This window comes from Periplaneta americana, chromosome 17 (assembly GCF_040183065.1).
Source record: "Periplaneta americana isolate PAMFEO1 chromosome 17, P.americana_PAMFEO1_priV1, whole genome shotgun sequence".
Classification (NCBI taxonomy): Eukaryota; Metazoa; Arthropoda; class Insecta; order Blattodea; family Blattidae; genus Periplaneta; species Periplaneta americana.
Genome location: NC_091133.1, coordinates 55,823,642 through 55,846,495, shown reverse-complemented (window position 1 = coordinate 55,846,495; position 22,854 = coordinate 55,823,642). Strand labels below are relative to the sequence as shown.

At 35.1% G+C, this 22,854-nt stretch overlaps 1 protein-coding gene across 7 annotated transcripts in view; it reads left to right on the top strand.

The window, feature by feature from the left end:
* The first annotated feature begins 1,527 nt into the window (after positions 1-1,527).
* Positions 1,528-22,854, top strand: part of LpR1 (Lipophorin receptor 1) — a 263,945-nt gene continuing 242,618 nt past the window's right edge. For 6 of the 7 annotated variants that reach the window (XM_069817314.1, XM_069817319.1, XM_069817318.1 and 3 more), the window contains exon 1: positions 1,529-1,685. In XM_069817314.1, coding sequence (XP_069673415.1) covers positions 1,589-1,685 — 97 coding nt within the window. In that variant the 5' untranslated portion in view covers positions 1,529-1,588. Of the gene's footprint in view, positions 1,686-22,854 lie in introns of all 7 variants that reach the window. The other variant, XM_069817316.1, reaches the window with a different exon arrangement.

The window sequence follows — 22,854 nt, the reverse complement described above, 5'->3', positions numbered from 1 at the left end:
TCCTCACTCAAAATGATGGCGCTGAGGTAACCGGGAAAAGGGACTCTACAAAAATTTGAAAGTTAGTTCTTTCAATTTCTATTCTATTTCTATTTCTATTTCAATTTTTCAATAGTCTATCAGAGATGGAACAGTTGCGGTATGATAAATTTTTATTCGAGTGTGTGTGATTCGTTTAAAACAGCCGAAAAAATGTACATAGTGGTAATGAAGTAGTAATGATAATGATAATTTGTTAATAGTTCACAAAGATATTACATACACTAAATAATTATACCTAATTTATATACAATTCGTAATTTCAAGAATACAATTTTATAACGAATTATCTATAATATAAATATTCAATTTATGTTGGCTTATCTTACACTTACCTACAGTTTTAGTGCAAGTTTCAACCAATCGAGGACGTAGACCTTAAAACTTATTTTACTTGCTAAAGTTGAATTTCTCTTTTAACTCTGCAATGTGCAGCCAGTATATATAAATCTTTCATTATGCTGTTTTCTTCCATTCCTCTTTCACAACAGAAATATTTATACAGTTCGTATAAGCCTTCTCTAATTGGTAAGCCTTCATGTCTTTATTTAATGTCACAGTATTCTTTTGACATTCCTATTAAATTTAGAAATGAAAATGATTACTAAGTAATTTCTAAGTCCAAAAAGTTATCAGTTAGTCTTGAGAATGCGTATCTGCCAAATTTGAATTTGTTTGTTAATTCTACGATTTTACTGTCTTTTAGTAACTCCTTTTTTTACTTCTTATTTTAGTTATTTTATCTGTAACTTTTGTTTCTGTGTATCGATTCATTACAAAGAGATGCTGGCTTGCCTCCAATTCTTCCTTGCTTCAGCAAATTATTCTTTCTTCATTGCAGTTTCATATATATATATATATATATATATATATATATATATATATATATATATATATATATAAAACACAGAACAAGCACAATCATTCATATTATATAAAACATATTTGTATAGTTAGTTCTTGTTAAATCATATGACTTCAATCTTTCTTATCTAAGACTTACTCATTCATTTTCAGTTTTTCATTAATTATTACATTTCTTTTATTTTTAACTAAAAAAGATAAATACCCATTTGTAATGAAGTAGTGCATAATGTTTGATAGTGACTGCCGTACAGAGCAGTTCATTGCTATCCATTCAGTGATAAATATCACCCATGTCATTTACTAGGAAGTAACTCTTCCACCGCTCTGTGGACCTACCTTCATGGCCTATAGTGAAGATGAATTTGCCTTGTAAACTAACAGTTGATACAACGGGGACAAACCGAAATTGAAGAAATATTTTAAAATTTGAAATTCTTCTGAAATCTTTCTTTCTATGATGTGGGTTTGAGTCCGAAGCGAGACGGTGCTCCTCCACCTTAATCCCTTCCCTCGTGAATTCTCTCACGTTGCCACCCCTTCACCTGCCCCCTCCACGAGTCTCATGAAGTTTATAAATTTCAAAGTTTGCATCAGACGTCAGTGTCCTTGTGGATGACGCAACAGTGCGCTCTTATAGTGCGGACGGCGGGGCGCGCGCTCAGTAGTGACTCAGTGACTCAGCATGGCTCTCGTAGTGTTTGCCGCCCTCGTGGCCGCGGCGCTCTGCAGCGGCGTCGCCGGCATGGTCGAGGACGACGCGCACCTCACCCCTCAAGACGGTAGAGACAGCCACGGGACGGTAGGCGGGCGAGCGAGTCAGTGAGTGTGTGTGCGTGCACGTGGTTGTGGAAATGAAAATGTAATGTAAATGCTATGGGATGGCACGATAAGGCTAGTGACGTAGAACCTTGCGAGAAATTGTGGTAAAATTTCGGTGAAGACTCTTGGAAAGTTGCTGTAATATCACTTAGGAGACGCGGAAAGTTACAATATACTGTAGAGGCTATTGAAGCTTAGGAGAAACATTGTTTACATTGTTATGGAAACATTCAAAGTATTGTAGTCAGTTGTTAAAGATAAGAAGACCAATTTATAGTGATTATATTCAAACTTGGTAGGAGTGGAGAAAATGTAGTGCCGTTGCTAAAAAGACTAGCAAAAATATTGGTAGAGGTACTTAAAAACAATTGCGAAGTTGCTATAAATTCTCGCAAAAGGTTATATTGACGATGCTATGGACGCTCGCAAAAATTTGTAGTGACGTTACTTTTTTAGATGATTGCACAATTTTTTCTCTGTTCTAAAAGCAGTAGTAAAAATTGTTGTGACGCTGCTATGGACGCTCGCGAATATTGTTATGATATGGATCCAAATGCTCGCAAAATTGGTCGTTTTGATGTTGCTATAAACGGTAACGATAATGAAACAAATGACGTTTCTATGGACACTCGTAATAATAATTGTTGTGGCGTTCGTAAGGGTACTTGGAAAAATTTTGTGGAGTTACAATGGACTCTCAGTGAATATTTTATTGGGTATGTTGTAGAGAATCTAAAAAAAAAGAAAGAAAAAAGTTGCAGTGATTTTTGCTGGAAGTTTTGAGTGTATTGGTATACGTTTCGGAACGCAGTATCATCAAAATAAACAAATTTACAGTTCAAAATATCAGTTACATAGTGTAGGACCTTGATAGAGGAGGATATGTTCGTTGTTAAATATGAATAAACGAAGATAAAATTTCAAGTGTTCAAGGTCTTGAATTTCCTATGGTTAATGGCTAATAATAAGATATAGGGATCTGCATTTATTGAACTACACCAAGAGTAGGCTACAGTCCAGTGTTGCCAACACATAAATTGTATCCCCGTCAGTCTAACACCTGGAAATCCGTCAGAATCTGTCAAAATTAAAATAATAAGACCCACTCAATATATATATATATATATATATATATATATATATATATGCATATATTAACGCAGCTTTCTTACCAAACTTGATTAAAATAATAATAATAATAATAATAATAATAATAATAATAATAATAATAATAATTCATCCACATCATCTGCCTCTAGTTCTGCTGTTGATATGCTGGGTTGGTCTACGCTACCTAAAAATTTAAACAATTGAAAATAACAGCAGCTAAAATGTCAAAAGACGATGTAAATCCTTATTTCCGCCAGAAAATCCGTCATCCGTCAAAACCATTCTTTTCCCGTCGGCTACATTAAATTCCGTCAGTTTTGTTGGAATCTCTGTCCTGTTGGCAACACTGCTACAGTCACTGACCAAGTGAATTTCACTTCCTCCCTTTTCTTCACTCTTCAACTTGTCACGTCAATTTTTGTTCCCTTTTCTTCTCTCCTTGTCGTTCTTCTCTGCTTTCTCTCCTTCATATTATCTTCTTATTCATCCCCTCTTTCATATTTCATCCTTTCGTCTTCACCATACGAGACATCGCGACCACCTGCGGTTTTACGTCCCATAATAAGAGAAGCTGTGATGTACGATACTAATAAAATGGAAGGGGGATTGTCGTGCACGCCACGTGGGCCTGTTGCACAGATTTTTACGTGATCTGTTGAGATATGCAAGTTACTTTCAGTCCATTCCCCACTACACACAATGTTGTGGGAGGTCTGTATCGACTCTCAAGGATTGTCAAGTATCTGTCACTTCCTGCTCCGAACTTTCTCCCGAACAGAGGGCCATTCACTCGAGTCTCTCTAGGAGCACCTGGGAACAGTTGAAAGTACTGCAGACGGATTCCAATTCACAGTGTAGATAACATTCGCAGTGGAAATGCGCTGCTGTCAGCTATGCGTTTTCATTCACTTCAGTGAGAATTACGACTTATAAGCTACTTGTTTACCTCTGATTGAGGTTCTGGCTGATATGTAAGCTTCTATTATCTGGCAGTACAAGTCACTTGACGGTATGTGTCAGAGAAAGAACAATTGAGGAGTCTAGTATCAAAGGTAGACAAGAGCCATTTATATTATTTGTCAGTAGAGTCATATTTCTCTTTCATTGTTTTAACTTCTAGTAGTGCACATCTGTGAAGTAACGGCTAGCGCGTCTGGTCGCGAAACCAAGTGGCCCGGGTTCGATTCCAGGTCGGGACAAGTTACCTGGTTGAGGTTTTTCCGGGGTTTTCCCTCAACCCAATATGAGAAAATGCTGGGTAACTTTCGGTCCTGGACCCTGGACACATTTCACCGGCAGTATCACCTTCATCTCTCCAGACGTTAAATAACCTAAGATGTTGATAAAGCGTCGTAAAATAATCTACTTAAAAAAAACTTCTAATATAAGATATGAAAATTTTTCTATGTCATATTGGTAACTTTATTAATAAAGTAATTTAGGTCTTCACTTAAATTTATTCGTTTAAGCCACTTTAAAACTTACTTAAAAATTATATTATCCACTCTTGATACTAAGATTGACTTTTATCCGTTTTTTTAAACAAACAAAGATGCAAGTGTTCATTTTTTAAAAACAGAACAACCCAGAATGAGGATAATGATGAGAAATTTCTATGGAAATTATGATTATATTATAAAGCTAATATTAGCTATAAAATTTAGAAAAAATAATTAAATTTAGAATCTTGGAATGTACGCTTATACGGCCGACGTCATTGAGATCGGTGTTATCCGGGTTAAAGGGCCGTGGTCTGTTGGAACTGTTGTTACCATACGTTTCATCTGCTAGTCCTGCAGACATCATCAGTGGTATGGCACATGGGAGCGCAAAGATCTCCGTAGAGTGTCGGGAATGACTGTGACTGGTTGCATTATGCTTTTTAATGTCTGGTATTGTGTACATTTCCAACGTTTAGGCATAGGTCGGTATTCAATAACACACTTCTTGACGTAAGGCACAATTATGGCTTTAATGCCTAGCCTCTACCTAAGGCTTTCAGCGTACATATCGTCGGATTACAAGCAAAACACATTAAGTCAAAAACATTACTTCTGAGCAAAAGGGATTTGAAAGTTCTTGACAAAACTGAATTATCAAAATATTATTGTTACTAAGTTGTTTCTCTTTATGTATATTAATTTTCCAATGCTAAATTTGTATACATACATTATGTACATTACATACGCCTTTTTTCAGAAGTAATATATTTCACTTAGTGTGTTTTGCTTATAAACCGACGATATGTTCTTTATTTAGTCGCTTTGGTCTTTACACGCAAGCATGGACTTCACAAATCTCTACACTTTTCAGATTCAATGGTTAGGGTTTCTAATTGAAGAGCTCTTTTCCAAAACGCACCAAATAAAAAAATGCACTTTTCAGGACACTTTCTACTTGCAGAGAACAATGTAATTTATTTACTTCCTATAGTACAGTAGCTTTATTTAAGGCAGAATTATTAGACAAGCTTTAGCACGAAAGCCTGTTAATGCTATATTGAGTGACTTCTCAATAATTTCTTTCAACATTTTTTAATTATTATGGTGTATTATATCAGTCGACTTAGTGCAGTTACAGCTTGGAAAGAATTACAGCTTTTAGAGTTCTGTATCTATAAAACTTAGCACAATCTGGAAATGGCATTCATTAATTTGATACGCCTTAACCATTAGGTATATGTTATGGAAAATAGCTAAATACTGACAATGATGGAAGGAAGCGCTTAAATTTTTAACAATGTATATTTTTTTCTAGTTTTTTTTAAATTCATTTAACCATTCTCTAAAAAGTTTGAGGTACTTTATTGTATGTAATTGCGTGTTCTTTGCGATGTAAATAAAATTTTTAAATGCAATCTCCCATAGAAAGAGACCCCAGACATTGTTCACTCAGTTATGTAATAGGTTTTCATCGAAAGAGACCAGAGTGAAATCACAGACAAATCTAATGAGATTCATATAGCCACAATGGTTGTGGGGCAGGTTTTTCTTTGTTCCCGAATATTTACGTTTTCACAGTTTGTCTTATTCTGTCTCTCCATTATATTTGTATCATTTTAAAGTCTCCCATTGCTGATATGAAAATAACAAAGTATTGTAATTACTGTTAAAATCCTGAGTTGCAGTGTAACTATTATAGCTGTTGGCGGAGCTGTGGCAGCTTTTTGGGGTGAAAAATTCCTTCGGGCAGTAATCGAGGTGATTGCGATTGTTTATTACTTCTCCTCCGCGCCACCTATATAAAAGCGTGTTGTGCCAGATCATGTGCGGTTTAACCTTGCAGAATGACGAATTGATGTGGGTGATGTGGGACAAAATGATTAGCCGCCGCCTGCAAATCATTAAGAACTCTCGTCTGTCACGCAAATGCAGTTTTACTTAGCATCTCCACTGTATTCAAACTGCGGAAAAAATATAAAGACACTATAATACGACATTATTTTTACAAACTTGTCAAACAAAAGGAAATATATTTTTATATTTTGATTTACTTTTTCTATTCACTTTTTTCTGTTCCCTATTTATCTATTTACCTTTCTTCTGTTAACAATTTTGTTTATTCTTTTTACTTAATTTTTCTGTTTCCTATTCTTGTACAAGGTTTAACCCTTAAGTAGTCGCGCGGGTGTTGTGAACACCCCAGTCAGATATTACGGAGCTCGTAACTATAGATTCAGTAAGCCTGTACTCCTGAAACCTTAGTACCTTTATTGGAATTGGTAAAGCAACAATAACAGTAAACATTTTTGAAATCGGAATTCGCATACTCGAGATAATAACGGTTTAAGTGGTGGTTAAGCGCGCCTGCTTAAGGGTTAAAGATATTTAGTGACTTATGCTAAAGACTGATAGAGATGACTACCTGAAACAAAATGTATGTACTGTAATACGTATTTTATGTGATATCCTATGATTTTGCTGAAAATTGACATTTTGTAAAACAACTCTTGCAGATAAAGGTAGTATACTCATATTCCGACACCAATCGTTTTCTCTCTTTTCCATACTTCCAACTGCTGTCATATGAGACGTGTAGTTGCAAAATCAGATACATCACTTCTTTTTCGAAAATGAGTTAATGCTATATTTCATATCTTCATATGATTCTACGACTACTATAACACTGTTATGCTTCAAAGCCAGATACATCACATGGATTTGTATGATGAAAGAATGGTATGGTTGCAAATCCTTGGTTCCTTGCAAAAGTTTTTCCTTCATACTGAAAAATTATCATTGATTAAAGTTCACGTTAACACTTTGTTTGTTAAAAACATAAAATTACTTAGTCATACGTTAAAATTTTAACATTTTTTAACGTATGACTAAGTAATTTTATGTTTTTGAAAAATTATGTTTTAGTGATGTATCTGATTTTGCAACTAAACACCTCATATGTAAACCAGACTTAACCCCACCCCTGGCGAAGATAGTCCTGATAGAAATAGTGACAAATAGTTTAAAAAACTTACTTACTTACTTACTTACTTTTAAGGAACCCAGAGGTTCATTGCCGCCCTCACATAAGCCCGCCATTGGTCCCTATCCTGAGCAAGATTAATCCAGTCTCTACCATCATATCCCACCTCCCTCAAATCTATTTTAATATTATCTTCCCACCTAACGTCTCGGCCTCCCCAAAGGTCTTTTTCCCTCCGGCCTCCCAACTAACACTCTATATGCATTTCTGGATTCGCCCATACGTCCTACATGTCCTGCCCATCTCAAACGTCTGGATTTTATGTTTCTAATTATATCAGGTGAAGAATACAATGCGTGCAGCTCTGCGTTGTGTAACTTTCTCCATTCTCCTGTAACTTCATCCCTCTTAGCCCCAAATATTTTCCTAAGAACCTTATTCTCAAACGCCCTTAATCTCTGTTCCTCTCTCAAAGTGAGAGTCCAAGTTTCACAACTGCTGTGGTCGTGCCGGAGAATCAGTCCCATTCCGAGGCTTCTGTTAGGTTTCGTAACAAGCTGTTTTTTACGGTGATGGGTTGTTAGCCCTTCGCCCAATCCCCAAGCTGGAGGACCACCCCTTATCGGCTGTCCACGACTGCTTATTCAATATATTCGCAGCTAGCCTCCATATCTGGAGGCCGTCTCCTCTATCCGCAACCTGAGGACGCGCCATGCCACAGCTCACTTAAATCAGCTATTCTCTTTTCTTGATCAGTGCGCTTAGTCTGAACTCTAAGGAAACTATTCTACATCGTCTTTTTCCTTTACGCATGAAAGCTGGTACCTTGTTGCGTGTCCATCCACTTCCGCTCCTGGGTATAACATTCTTTCATCGTAGTTGTGGTCGTCCTAAAGGTCTTTTTGTTGAGGTGTTCACTGAAGTACTACATTTTTCACTATTGTCAGCGCATTTCGAACCGGCGGATCAAGGTCAAGCAATGGACTGCATTTGCCACGAGTGCTTATTCCATTTCTGGACCATTCTCCTGAACTAAAGTCAGCTGGGACAGCCGGGGTTACCAGTGCTTCAGTTCACAGTTTTCAGTTCAGTGACTCGTGCGTGGTTTGTACGTGATCTTGAACCGCCGCGCCAGTTCAAAATGCACAGAGTATAGTCTGTTGGCCTTTATTCTGTCAATGTGTTCGTTCCAATTTAATCTCCTTTCATTTATCCATAGGGTTAATTTCTCTGTGGTAACTGAGGTACGGATTTTGTCTCTCGCTGATTTCTCCATTAGTTTTCTAAAATGTTTGTCTATTTTTTTTTCTGTTCGACATTCACGTTCGTAAGTTAATACTGGTCTTAAGACCATTATTAATTATAACACCATAGGACTTAAAGAATATCAATGTCTTATTCCTTGCTGGATGGATATTTCTTTGGATACTTTCTTTTCATTTTTCGTACTGTTTTCTGAAAAAGTATTCATATTATATTATATATTTCCTGTAATAGAGTTCCCCTAAACGACTTTACTGTTGTAAGACGCATATACTATCTTGTTTCTACCCGCTGTGTTGAAGTAACATCTATTCTGCTACTGTTTAAATAATGCTAGTTTATATTTTAACAAGTTAAAAGTTCTTACAATTCATCTTTGATTTTTCAGATAAATCAGTTCAGGTTATACATTTATTTTAAAGTTTTCCATCATATGATTTATTATTTTTTGCAAAATTATTATTTGCTAATACATCTTACAGAAGAAATTTTATGAACGTTTTCGCCTATACGGCATCATCAGATATTCAAAATGTTATAACGAAATCTAAACGTAAGTCCAATAAGATGTTCACAGTAATAAGCATAATAATGATTTGAATAATTAATCATGAATTATATGTAATAAAATTTGATATTGGTGTGAGAAATGCTCAATTTGACTAATTTGTGTTGTTTTGCCGACTTGCCGAAAAGTGAAATATAAAAAAATATAAAATATGAATATAAATTACATAGAACTCATGTTACATTTTGTTGAATGCCACTATTATATGTATAAAAATCGTTAAAATTGATAAAATATAAAATATTTGTACTTAATGTCTGTGTGAGACAGGTTCTACGTGGTGTTCTGCAAATATTACTTTTGTTAACGATTAAATGGTGTATGTCTTATATGCAACACATTTGTTGAAAATCTTCTATAATGATTGTTCACCAGGTGTTTGAATCATATCAGATTTTATTACATATAACTCATGATTTATTCAAATCATTGTTATGCTTATTACTGTGAACACCTTATTGGACTTACGTTTTGATTTCGTTGTAATATTTTGAATATCTGATGATGCCGTATAGGCGAAAACGTTCATAAAATTTCTTCTGTAAGATGTACTAGCAAATAATAATTTTGCAAAAAATGATAAATCATGTGATTGAAAACTTTAAAATAAATTTATAAAGTTAAAAGTTCTTAAATCAGTTAGGATAAATATAAAAATATTGACCTCTGGTTCTTTGAATTAAATGTGAAAATAGGCACCAAGCGTATTAACCTTTTTTAATACTGTCCAGTACTACATCTTAGAATAAAGGCAATCCATTCCCTGACATTCGTATAGTCGTATATATTCTCATATTACCTTTCAGTATTTTTCACATCCTTTCGGTCTACTTCTTTTTCCTTTCGGGTTTCGTTTATTTTCTCGCAAACCTCCGTTGCTGTGTGAAGGCCGGTCGCTACCTCAACGCGATCGCTCTGGTTTCCTGGTTCAGGGGGCCTTGACTGCATGCTTTGCGCCTCTGGCGTTCGTGTGTGCATTCGCTTCGACAATTGAAGAGCGGTTTCGAAATCGAATGTCACGTATTTTTAAGCATTATTGCGATCTGTTTGTATCGTGTCATGGCTCGTAAAAAAAAACGCGTTACGGAAATGTTGCGCGTGTGCAGAAGAAGGGAGATGGGATTTCTCTTGAGACGTGAATGAAATCTGTTGCAGATGGTGATTGTAGACCAAGAGTCTTCTCTGTAGCTCGCTAACCATGAGTTCGATGTATCTGAAAGTGGAATTTCTTGTAGAAGTGGTACTCTTAAAAATCTGTGCCTAAAACGTTTATTTTATTACTTTATTTGAAGACATTTTCAACACTATCTTATTCTATTATTATTATTATTATTATTATTATTATTATTATTATTATTATTATTATTATTATCTTTTTCACTACAGTATCCCCTTCATCATTTAGATTTATCACAGTGATACATTCTTATTATCTATGAATTTCTCACGATGTGATTAGAGTAAAATATTATGTACATACCAAATACATGTGTACTTCAAATACAGTAGTTTTTAGTGTCGAAAGGATGGAATTTCAGATGATGCCTGTGGTTGTAATTATTAATTGGTTATTATTTTTTGTCGAATTTCCATATTTCTTTCATTCCTTCATATAATTTTATTTAAACCTATTCGCTGACAAGCAAATATTCTGATGGGGGCAGATAAAAAAGTTATTTTTTTTTCCACCATGTTAATAATGTCAAAAGAAGTGCTTATACAAATTTTCGCCACTGGACCGCAATAATTATTACGAGGCCGTCCAGAAAGTGATTTTCTCTGAGGCCTTTTACAGAAAAAAGCACAATTGCATGGAAAGATTTATTGAAAAAGATACAGCAATTGTTGCGCTATTTGTCAACATATCCCCCACTAGAATCGAGACATTTGTCATACCATGGGATCAATTATTCTATCCTTGTGTTGTAGAAGTCGGCCGCCTAGGATTGGAACCAGCGTTAGTCAGCCATCTGCACCTCTCTGTCGATCCCATGTTATGACAAAATGTCTCAATTCCGGTGGGAAATGTGTTGAAAAATAGCCCAACAATTGCTGTGTCTGTTCCAATAAATTTTTCCAATGAAATTGTGTTTTCTCTCTGTTAACGGCCCCTGGCGAACTTATTTTTACGGCCCTCGTAATTGCGGTCGAATGGTCAAAATTTGTATAAGCACTTGTTGTAACATTATTAGCATGACGGGAGAAAAAAAAAATAACTTTTTTGTCTGCCCCCATCAGAATGTTTGCTTGTGAGTCTATAACCTTCTCTTGTCTGGATATTATGATGTATTAGAGATCAGACGCCTCGGTTGTTGAAGGTACATTTTTATCATGTCACTGCGTAACAATAACCGATGTATTGCTTTCCGGTATAAATCTTTCGTCTCCAATACTTTTATTATTGACTGATTGGATTGATTGGTTGCTAGTCTACTTTTAATGTTACATTCAGTGATTTCGGATAGAATTTTGAAATTTTTTTATCAAATAAGAAATAAGTCGGCGATAAACCTGTTCGTATATCTAACTTTTTCATTTAAGTTCAATAACAAAAGTTTACTTTTGCAAAATAGTGTAGATTATAATAGATATTTTTTTCTGTGTAACTAGTAAACAGTTAGGCCTATGTTTATTTTTAAGACTTTAGATGTCCAGGGCACAAGTGACATAGCGCCACTTTTCATGTGAAAGGAGTTGTGTCTGTATTTTGGAGTAAAAAGTATAAAATGTTCAGTGCTATAAGTAAAAATTTTCATCCGTAGATAGTATGTGACCTAAACAATTAATTACTCGTACAACTTAAATTTGTACACTCTTACTTAAAAAATAGGCTTATGATTAGAATTCCAGGAAAAGCACAGTTAGGGAATTTATGTTCTGCACCTGTCTAGCATTTCCCTCCGAAATATAGTGGGGGAATTCAAGTTCGACCATCCACTTGGGCTGGAAACAAGTTGTGTGTGAGAGACAAAAGAAAGTAGACCTATTTGGGTCATAGATTGTTATACTGATGCATGTGTCTCAAGTGATTTTTTTTCAGTCTGTCACTTTGCACTTGAGAAAACTGTTTTCAAATGTGTGTTACTTCACAAATTTAATTTTGTTTTAAAATGCTTTTTAAACTGTGATATTCCATATTTGACGTCATACATTTATGTGTTAAATCGGCATGGATTCCTTGTTTGTGTGGTGTTACAAGTGGATGTATAGGTGTCGGTGCCAACTTTCAAGAATTTTCGTGGTTACTACTTTCCCCATAGGAATTCCATGAAGATGATCTTAGTCAGGACTGGACGGCACAGTAGTTTTTTGTTGCTAAAGCTTCGGTGATAAAAACTATACTAATTATGGGGAAATTGTGACAGTAGAAGCGGAAATCTCTATATAAATCTTACATCTTCGCACCACGAATTCTACTTGGACTACTGGGACTTCAGCTTAGATCTCTAACGTGGAAATCTGTCAAGCCGTTCAGTTAACAGTATACAATTCCGCAAATTTGTAAAGTATAAAAAAATAATATTTTGTTTTTGTTATTGTTTGGTGTTACATAATTCAAATCAAATACAAAATTTGAATTTTGTAATGGCGAGTTACAATAAAGTCATTTCGAAATCACATTTTTAAATTATACAGATTTAATATCGAATATAAGATGAATAATTTTGTCTCAAATTCAGCGTTAAAACAACTTCTTGATGAAAGACTTCAGAAAGTAGACTGATTTGACAATTGCCGATCGACAAAGCTGCAGACAGCGTCAACGCGGCGATATTGTTTTGCCCCGTCGCTATGGATACGCGCCCTGCCTGCTGGATCTAATTTTAATCAACTTCGATTCACTTTCTTGAGATAGAAAAGAGGAGACAGAAGAAAGGGTTTTGAAGATCTATCCTTATTAGATTGTTTGGAGAAGACACAAAGTTTTGTGCTTGTTTGTGAGAGAGTATTGTATTATTGGAGACGAGTTTGTGGGCACAAACAAACCGCCATCTGTCTCGAATCAATTGTTCGATGCAGGGGTGCCAACGTGACAGAATACTTCAAGTTTGATTCGAACGATTTCTTCCTCCATTTTTCTCTGTGTTCTCCTCTATTGAATGCCCTTCCTTCATAACCCATTTAGTTCATTCACTCTCTTTTCTCATGGTTGCGTAATACAAACCACGTACCTTTCTCTAATTCTTTCTCGGTTCTATAACTCGAACTGGCGAACTGCTCTTTCATATCGACGTACCTCCACGTAAAATAAAAACAAGATATGAAGAGTCCACTGCAAGAATGATGGATGTCACTTTCTTGTCGAAAATGAACCAAGACTGTCAATGCATAGCTTAAGACATATAGAATGTACATAGAGAGTTATATGGCATTAACACTGATAGTCATTGTCCTGTAATGATAGGAAAATCACAGTTAAGCTTTGAGCGCTAAGCATTTCAAACTTTCAATTGCTTCTCCTGCAAAATGTATTCCAAATGACATCCATCATTCATGCAGTGGACTCTTCATATGTAATTGACATTGTGAAAACGATATAAACTTGATATCGTGGATTCCATGCAGCTTCAGAATTAATGCTTTAACTGTTGTATATTATCACGAACGGAACCTTTGCAATCATATACGCGTAATGCTATACATTTTACTACGACGTCGAAACCAAGGACAGAGATGGAGACTGTTTATCTCAAAAAGTCGTATATATTACAACTTGTTTACACCTAATAGCAAACAATGTTCGTATATAAAAGCAGACTCTCTCAGTTATTCTTTACTGCGGAGGTGTTGTGTTATCCAGTCACTGAAAGGAGTTTTAAAGCAGCATGCAATATTATTAGCTCATACTTAAAGAGAATCTTAAATGTAATGGACTAAAAAGAATAACTGTTACTTTGAGTAAATAGACCATTATTTGAGTTCACTTGGAATTAGGGTGACCAAATTTACATAGGTAAAAAGGACACAAAGCTTAAAAAAGGAGGACATTGTCCGAAAAAATAGGACAGAGAATATGTACTTAGATTTAGGCTTAGGGCTTATATTATATTATAAATTACGTCAATATCTATTTTATTACAAAATGTTTACAGTACAGATTTAGGCGTATATCATACTTAAAAGTATGTTAATATTTATTTTATTACAAAATAATTATGATAAAACATAATAATAATAATAATAATAATAATAATAATAATAATAATAATAATAATAATAGTGATTTTACAGTCAGTTACATATGAAATTCAAGGGAAGTATAATATTACAAAGGACAGAAAATATCCATTTACATTTAGGCTTAGGCCTATATTTTACTTTATCTATTTCATTACAGCATACTTATGATAAAACTTAACAATATAAAATTATTTTAAAATTAGCTACATATGAAATCAACGACCATAACAAATAGGAGCAAAGAGAGTTATGATCATTGTCAAAGAGTATATTCCGTCGTTGCTACTGCCACCTACAGGAAAATTATTTGAAAAAGACGTCAAATCAGATAATTTCAAAATATCGGGCATATAAGTTACGAAAAGAAAGACATTTCTTGAATTTTTTTAAAATTCGCCCGGACCCCGGACAAAGGCCCAAAAGGAGGACATGTCCGGACAAAAGAGGACGTCTGGTCACCCTACTTGGAATAAATGTAAGTTAATTTTGTGACGCAATCGAATTCCATAGTGGACAGGTGCTGGCAACATTGCAAGATACACTAATTAGGATCAGTAGTTCATGTGCTGCTGAGATAACCCTGCCAGAAATGTTTCTGTTTTGTAACTGTAGCTCTCAATTCCTCCCCAGATCTCTTCCTCCGCAATACTTGCATAGTGAACGTAAATAGGTCTACAACACTGGCAGAACTGCGATTAGAGGATATCAAATTATGGAATTATTTGGAATAATACATATCCTGCATAATGATGATAAATAATGGCTGCCACTACTATTACTATTAGTTACTACTGCTGCTATTACTACTACAGCTGCTGCTACTACTACTACTACTACTACTACTACTATTACTACCACTACTGGTATTACAACTACAGCTGCTGCAGCTGCTACTACTACCACTACTGCTATTACAACTACAACTGCTGCTGCTATTACTACTACTACTACTACTACTACTACTACTACTACTACTACTACTACTACTACTACTGTTACTATTGCTGCTATTACAACTACAGCTGCTGCTACTATTGCTACTACCACTACTGCTATTACAACTACTACAGCTGATACTACTATTTCTGCTATTACTACCACTACTGGTATTACAACTACAGCTGCTGCAGCTGCTACTACTACCACTACTGCTACTACTACTACTACTACTACTACTACTACTACTACTACTACTACTACTGCTGCTGCTATTACAACTACAGCTGCTACTACTACTACTACTATTACTGCTGCTGTTACAACTACTATTACTAGGCCCCTGCTACTACTACTACTACTACTACTGTAGTTACAACTACTACTACTACTACTATTACTACTACTGCAGTTACAACTACTACTATTACTACTACTACTACTACTACTGCTGCTATTACTACTACTACTACTACTACTACTACTACTACTACAACTACTACTACTACTGCTACTGCTGCTGCTATTACAACTACAGCTGTTACTACTACTGCTACTACTATGACTACTACTGCTGCTATTACAACTACAGCTGCTACTACTACTATTACTACTGCTGCTGCAGCTATTACAACTGCAGCTACTACTACTACTACTACTACTACTACTACTACTACTACTACTACAAGGCAGTGTGATCAGTGTAATTTAATGGCTACAGCGGCTGCCTATGAATTGGAAGTGATTATGTCGAGCTCCAAGCAGTGTAGCAGTTTTTTCTTTACGTTCCAAAACAGAACTTGAACCCTTGAAATAAGTAAGGTAAAGTTCTTTCTTCGAGGGGAAGGTTGAACCAGGAGCTGACTATTTTTTTCCTCCTCCGGTCAACAAATCAAAGAGATCTACCTCGCACCATTAACGCTTCTTCATCACAACAGCTGTGTGGCAGTGATTTCGCACTCTCCTTTCAGATAGTCGAAGTATGAGTCTCATAACTCATATTGCTGTCATAGTCACTGAGTGAGGAAACAAGGTGTCTGTCCCGCCGCAGGCTGGTCAACTTGCTAATTACAAGTCCAGTTTTTCGACCCACTGATTTAATTCTTAATTTCGCTTTAAAGAATTTGCCAAAGCGTGTAGCATTCCTGCAACCCGTATTGCTATCCAATCTGTCGTCACCATTAAGGATTTCTAATTTTTTTCTTACCTATTGCAACACTTGGACAGCTGTTGGATACGCGATGTCTGAAACCACGTTGAACATAATCTTTCAATATTATTTTTTTCTTCGCCATATCGCAATTTTATTAACACGTCTTCCGATCCAAATCTATAGCTTATATCTGATATCGGTTCTTACATCCTCAATTTAAAATTATTTAGAGTGGGCTACTTGCAAAATAATTTGAAAAGTAGAATAACATGGTATTATTATTATTATTATTATTATTATTATTATTATTATTATTATTATTATTATTACTTATATACCGGTACCATATACTTTTCTACTCGTAATTTGGCGTTCAATTTTGTGGCTACAAGGCTAAATGGCAGTTTTTCAGGGCTACCATGCAAAGTATCAGCTTTGTCAACGTTTTCTGAGGTTTGTCAACTTGTTAGTGCGCGGTATCTATTTCTTAGCTTTTTCACAAGTACTGTGCTAGTCTCTATTGTGTATTATTTTCTATTTTATTTCAATGTATATTTTTATAGAGACAAAATAAAACTCAATTTCGTTCCTCAATAAACATAGAAATAACTCTCTCTCTCTTCCGTTGTATGTTGCAAATTAAACTATGAGGGAAAGTGCCATGAAAAAGTGTTTGATGAAAAATAATTTAGCAAATCCAGACATGCCACTGAAGAGTATAATAAAATAATTCATAGTAATCTAGCTGTATTTGTTATGTGTTTCACATTTTTAAGGGGAGGCAGAGGTGAAATTTTCGAACAAAACTGAAGAAAAAATGAAAATTTGGTTTTTTCCATTTTTATTATCTTTATTTTGATATTCCGATGTTAGTTTTTGATTTTGTGCCCTTAAAAGTATGAAATTAAAACCAAGATAACTGTATTACTATATTATTCCCATAATAAACTAATACTTATCATTATTTATAAACCTTCTCTGAACATAAATAAAAAGAAATATTGACAATTTCTTACAATATGGTGCATGGAGCATTTTATATCAAACGATATAAAGTTTTATAAAATGATTAATATTTACATAACTATTGTACCGTACTTAGAAAGTTGAAACTTGGAATGTCCATTACTAATAACATACTTAGTATCCATGATCAATTTCAAAGAAATCGGATAAATTTAGTGGATTTTGAAATATTCACCTCTGCTTCCCCTTAAAGCTCAATAATTTATTATTTTATGTATGGTAATGTATTTACTTATCATTTTCCTTATGAAAATAATAATTAGTGGCGTCAGCCTTTTTTTTTGTCAATTTTTTTCAGCATGATTTCCAGTGTATTTAAGAATTTTAACTTGACAACCGTGAAAGTTAGAACGACCGTATAAAATCATAGGAATCGTTTCATAACAACGGGTTAGAGGGAAAAATAATAGAGATATTCATGCCACCTTTTGCCACAATAAAGATACCATCAGGATATACAACATGTCGCAAAATCTCATTTTCGCCAAAAATTTACATATCACCTTTTGCTTTGGGACCACAGAATTACTTCTTTTCTAAACGACAGTGTTTTCTTTCCATTGAAATCTTTGAATTTCTTGTCTATAAAGTGGCACTCGTATTGATTTTCACAGATTATTCTAGTTTTCCAATTTGCTCTCTTTCCACCAGTGCTTAATTGTGGCCATACATGTGTTCATTTCGCCCATTTGCAGCAGAGGATCTAAATTAAAATTGTTATTAAATAAATTCCTCTACCTAGCCACAGAGGTTTCCATTAATTTTTCTTTTCATCGCTAATTAAACATGGCGAGGTTAGACAATCAAAGCGGCCGTTGTCTGTTTTAAATAATACCCCCAATTTAAATGTCATCCTCGTAACAATTGGCTGCCAGCTGTTTGTGCACCCATGAGAATGCGCTGACGTCTCTTTTGTGTCGGAACATAAAATAAAAAAGAGCGGATGGGAATAAATGCTGGAGAAAGTTTGTTGTATTTTATGTCGTTATTTGTGGTGACATGACACAGAGTAAGGGGGCGTCTCGATGTAATTCCAGTACCGGCTGCCGTGGTGGTGCACGGCGCTGCAATATCGGAGAAAGAATTACGAGCCGAAGCTTAATATGCACTAATTCAATAGTTCTGTCACTTAAAACTCCCGTTACGAGATCTTCAATTAACACGAGCGATAAACTTTAAACTCTATTTCACATAAATTTAAGTTGAAAAAATGGTAAAAATCATCTTCATATAAAATGTTCGTAAGCACGCTCAGTAATTTTCTATACTGAGAGATTCGTACTTGACTGGTCAGCGATTCGATCTTCGAAGCAGATTACTTTGTTATGAACGTCTATATGTTGAGGCAGAATAATAATAATATAATAATAATAATAATAATAATAATAATAATAATAATAATAATAATAATAATACCCCTTTCGAGGGTATCCCTTACGGACTCTGTATATCTACTCTTAAAAAATATACATATGTAAACAATAAATAATGAATAATAAAAAAAGAAACAAAGGCTCCTATTACACTGTAAAAGTTCTTTGTTAAAGAATATGATAAATACTTTATCAAAGATCTTTGATAAAAACTAGAATTTGGGGTATATTACACCACATAAAATTTTTTATGAAATATTTTATCAAAGATAACCTAAAATTAGGAACAAAAGCTCACTAACACTTGTTCCACAACAGTTAACACGTGTTCCGAGGATTTGTTGGTATTTATATTTACTCGTTAAGTTTAGACAATTAGTTCAATTATTATATAAGCATTTGACTGAAAAAGAAACAGAAAAAGAAACTCCTATGAGTTAAACCGTATATTGTAAAACGTGATAAGAGAGGTATCCATCAGAACTTATTGAAAGAACTACATTGCGAGAACTTGAAAAGTTATACAAATTATTATAAAATATTATTATTATTATTATTATTATTATTTTACACAAATTATTTATTTACAACATTTAATTTCTCTCACACTCCGATATCAGAATTTTTGTGGTAGTAACAGTCCAGTTACATTTGCGTTCCGCCATATTTGTTTCAAGGTACAGATATTTGATTTTATCAAAGATAACAAGGTGCACTTACATTTTATAAAATATCTTGTATCAAAGAAACTTTTATAAAAGAAAACCCATTACACTGTCATATATTTTATAAAAGACTTTGTCAAAGAACTTTGATAGTGTAATAGCAGCCAAAGAAATGGGCATGAAAAATTACAATTGCATTAATGTGGTACCATATGATTAATTAGGATTTGTTTTTAAACACTGTTATCACTATATCATCCCTCAGAGATGTTGGCAGAGCAAATTGCTGTCGTAATTCTTCTAAAAATTCTGGGATTGTCCCTCGAGCACCTATGAACAAGCCGAATACCTCAAAGTGGATTAAGGAATGTTTCAGCTTGAAATAGCTGACTGTAGGGTCACAGATCGACTCTATTCAAATGCCATATTAGGCCTAATTACAATGTTATGGTTGTGTTAGTATCTGTGTACCTAATTGTTTCCTTTTAATCGGATATTTAGCTATACTGCGTGATTATCTAGCAAATTGATGGAATCCAGATGATATATTGCGAAATGATATCACAATAATTGTAGTGAAAGACCCGTGTTTATTGAAAAGACCTCTACCTGCCTACTTACCGCACTACTACCAGCCCAGTGCCTCCGTGTGAGGATTTAAATAGAGATTCCAAGCAATACATGCGTCCTTACCGCATGGACTTAACGGTAGCAACAAGCAAACTTTAGAAAAGAGTGAACAATTAAAATTTGTTAAATGCAGGTGGCGAATTAATTACGTTCATTCTGGTGTACTGCTTTCGTTAGAAATCTTGGACTTAATACGGTTTGATCCATTCAGGGTGAAGGATAGAATACGTTCTGAATCAGATCCTCGATTTCAGGCCGGATTTAAACAGGCTAAAAATGTGAATTGCAACACAAGTGTAGGATGATGATGAAGTGCTTCTAAAATAACGTATATTCGAAAAAAAAATGGATTTCGAGTAAAATATGGACTTAACGCGTTTTGATTCCGAGCTCCTCAATTATACGTTTTAATCAGTTTAAGTTACATGAGTTTGCTGGACTTTTTCTTTTCTTATATGGTTACTAAGCAACTGAAAAAACATGTCGCAGTTTGTTTCTTGCTTGGTTAAGCATCTGGAATTTATTTTATTTGTCGCTCAATGAAGCTATTTTGTTCGGTTACTAGAAACTTAAATTTACATACACGTCTGCCAATTCACTGATAGTCACTGAGTTGAGACGAATGGCGGCCTGAGGGCAGAGTATCAAAGAACCAGAATATAAATAGAGAAAGCGGCGAGTTCTAGTTTTCAAATGTTGTCTTCCATCCTATTTTCATCTCTTTTGTAATCTCCGATCCCAGTTTTCTATTGTCTCTGCTCTCGCTAACTTCAGCGAATTTTCTCTCTCTTTCTCTCTGTGCTCTCTCTTCAAATTATTTTATTTATTTGCCTCTCATCTCAGACTTCATATTTCCGGATCCGCTGTCAATTATATTTCTATCCGCCCTTCCCTTTTCCCTGCTCAATAATTTTATTTCAATCCCACCCTTCTATTTCATTTTCATCTCTATTAACTCAAAACCTTCTGTTGTGAATCATCTCTTGCTTCCAGCTCCATGGAGACATTTTCAGTGTTTTCTGAGGCAAGTTGAAGGCTTCATTGTCGTTTTCCTTTCATTACTATAAGTCGTATATTGAAATAATTGTTACTTGACATAAAATTCCATTTTATTAAGTAATTTTTGTTCTGTTTTTATTTGTATCACTGTGTGTTAACTTTGTACCTCACTGGACGTGCTCGCTCTCTCTCTCTCTGTCTCCTCTCTCTCTCCATCGCCCCCTCTCTCTGTCTGTCTCTCTCTCTCTCCCTCTCCGTCCTTATTAAGTAAAATTTGCGGGACTATACTTAAAAAAATGGAACCAGTGTAATTCATCCAGTATTGCATTGCAATCGACATGGTTTCGAGGTAGCCAACTGTGTTCAGGTCAGAGTTCGAATCCGTCTCGGATTCACTGTGTAGTTGCATTTTTTCCGTCCGAAGTTTTTCCAAACTTTAAGGCAAATGTGTAAAAGCAACACCAGGCCGATTAAACTGAGTTAGATTTTTAATTAATCGGCCTGGTGTTCTACTGGGTGTTCATTTCAAAGTGTGTCATGACGTCACTGTTGTGAGTCAGCGATTTGAAGCGAGTTTCAGCTTTTATGTCAGAGAAGTTGCCTATTAATTAAGGCGTTCAATCTGAACTTGAGAACGTGTACGGTATAACTTGAACGTCGTAGCAACAGATGGCGGTCTGTAAAGTCTGTGTGCTACCATAACCTCTTTCGAACTGTGTTTTGCGCGGGCAAGTCGTACGTAGGGTATTTGTTATCGGTTGCGTACGGCAACATTCCACAATACAAATCAAATGCTTCTTGTCCATGTTGACCGTCGAAGTTAGTACTAAGTAATCGTCTTAACTCTCTCCCCATATCCCGACAGTAAGAAAAAATCTCACCTCAGTGCGTGTTCCCAAACAGTTCACATTCCTGCCAGTACAGGCGTTACCGTATGTATCGGTAAGTACAGTAGAACCTCTATTATCTGTGGTAATGAAGGGGGTGAACTGAACGGTTAATCGAAAAAATCTGATAGTCCGTACCATTAATGATTTCTTCAATTAAGTGTATAATACAGTTTCGTACGTAATTTAAATTTCCTTCCGTGCTGCAACCACTGATGTCTTCATACTAGACACTATGCTGAGCAATATTATGCTCGTAAGAAGTAACAAACACAATGAAGTACAGTAATATAAATAGCACTTTATCCTTGTTTTCTATTAAGTCGCCCACAATTGTAACGAAAATCTCGTATCCTGATGCGACATGTACCACAGTTTCTCTTTTCCAAAGCAACTCAATTATTTGCACATTTTTTTTCTCGATAATTAGCACAAGTTTTCTTTTGACACTCGTAGAAAACATTTGGCATACAAGTAATAAAGTACGGCCACTCGAATAGGAGGACAATACTGAATGGTGCATGGGTTTGCTGTTGTGTGGAAGTTCGCGGGAGATTTCTCAGAAAGCAGATTGTGGCTATTTTATAAGTTGGGGAAAACATTCCCTCCCACAAGTAATTGCTTATGATTTCCGACAATGGCAGAAACATTCCTACTACAAACTGTGTAATGCTAGTTGTAAAGGATTGTAATAATTCTCTCTATAAAAATACGTACAGAACTAACGTAATGTGTTGAACGTAATGTCTTGAACTTCGTACTCTTTTGTTTGTAGCAAAAAAAAAATGTCATGAAGACAGTCGGATGATCCACCGATCGGTTAATAGGGTGACGGATAATCGGGGTTCTACTGTACTCTTCAGAATGAACGCCGTACTTGCTAGGCAACTTCTCTGGCACATAGGTAATACGCCTC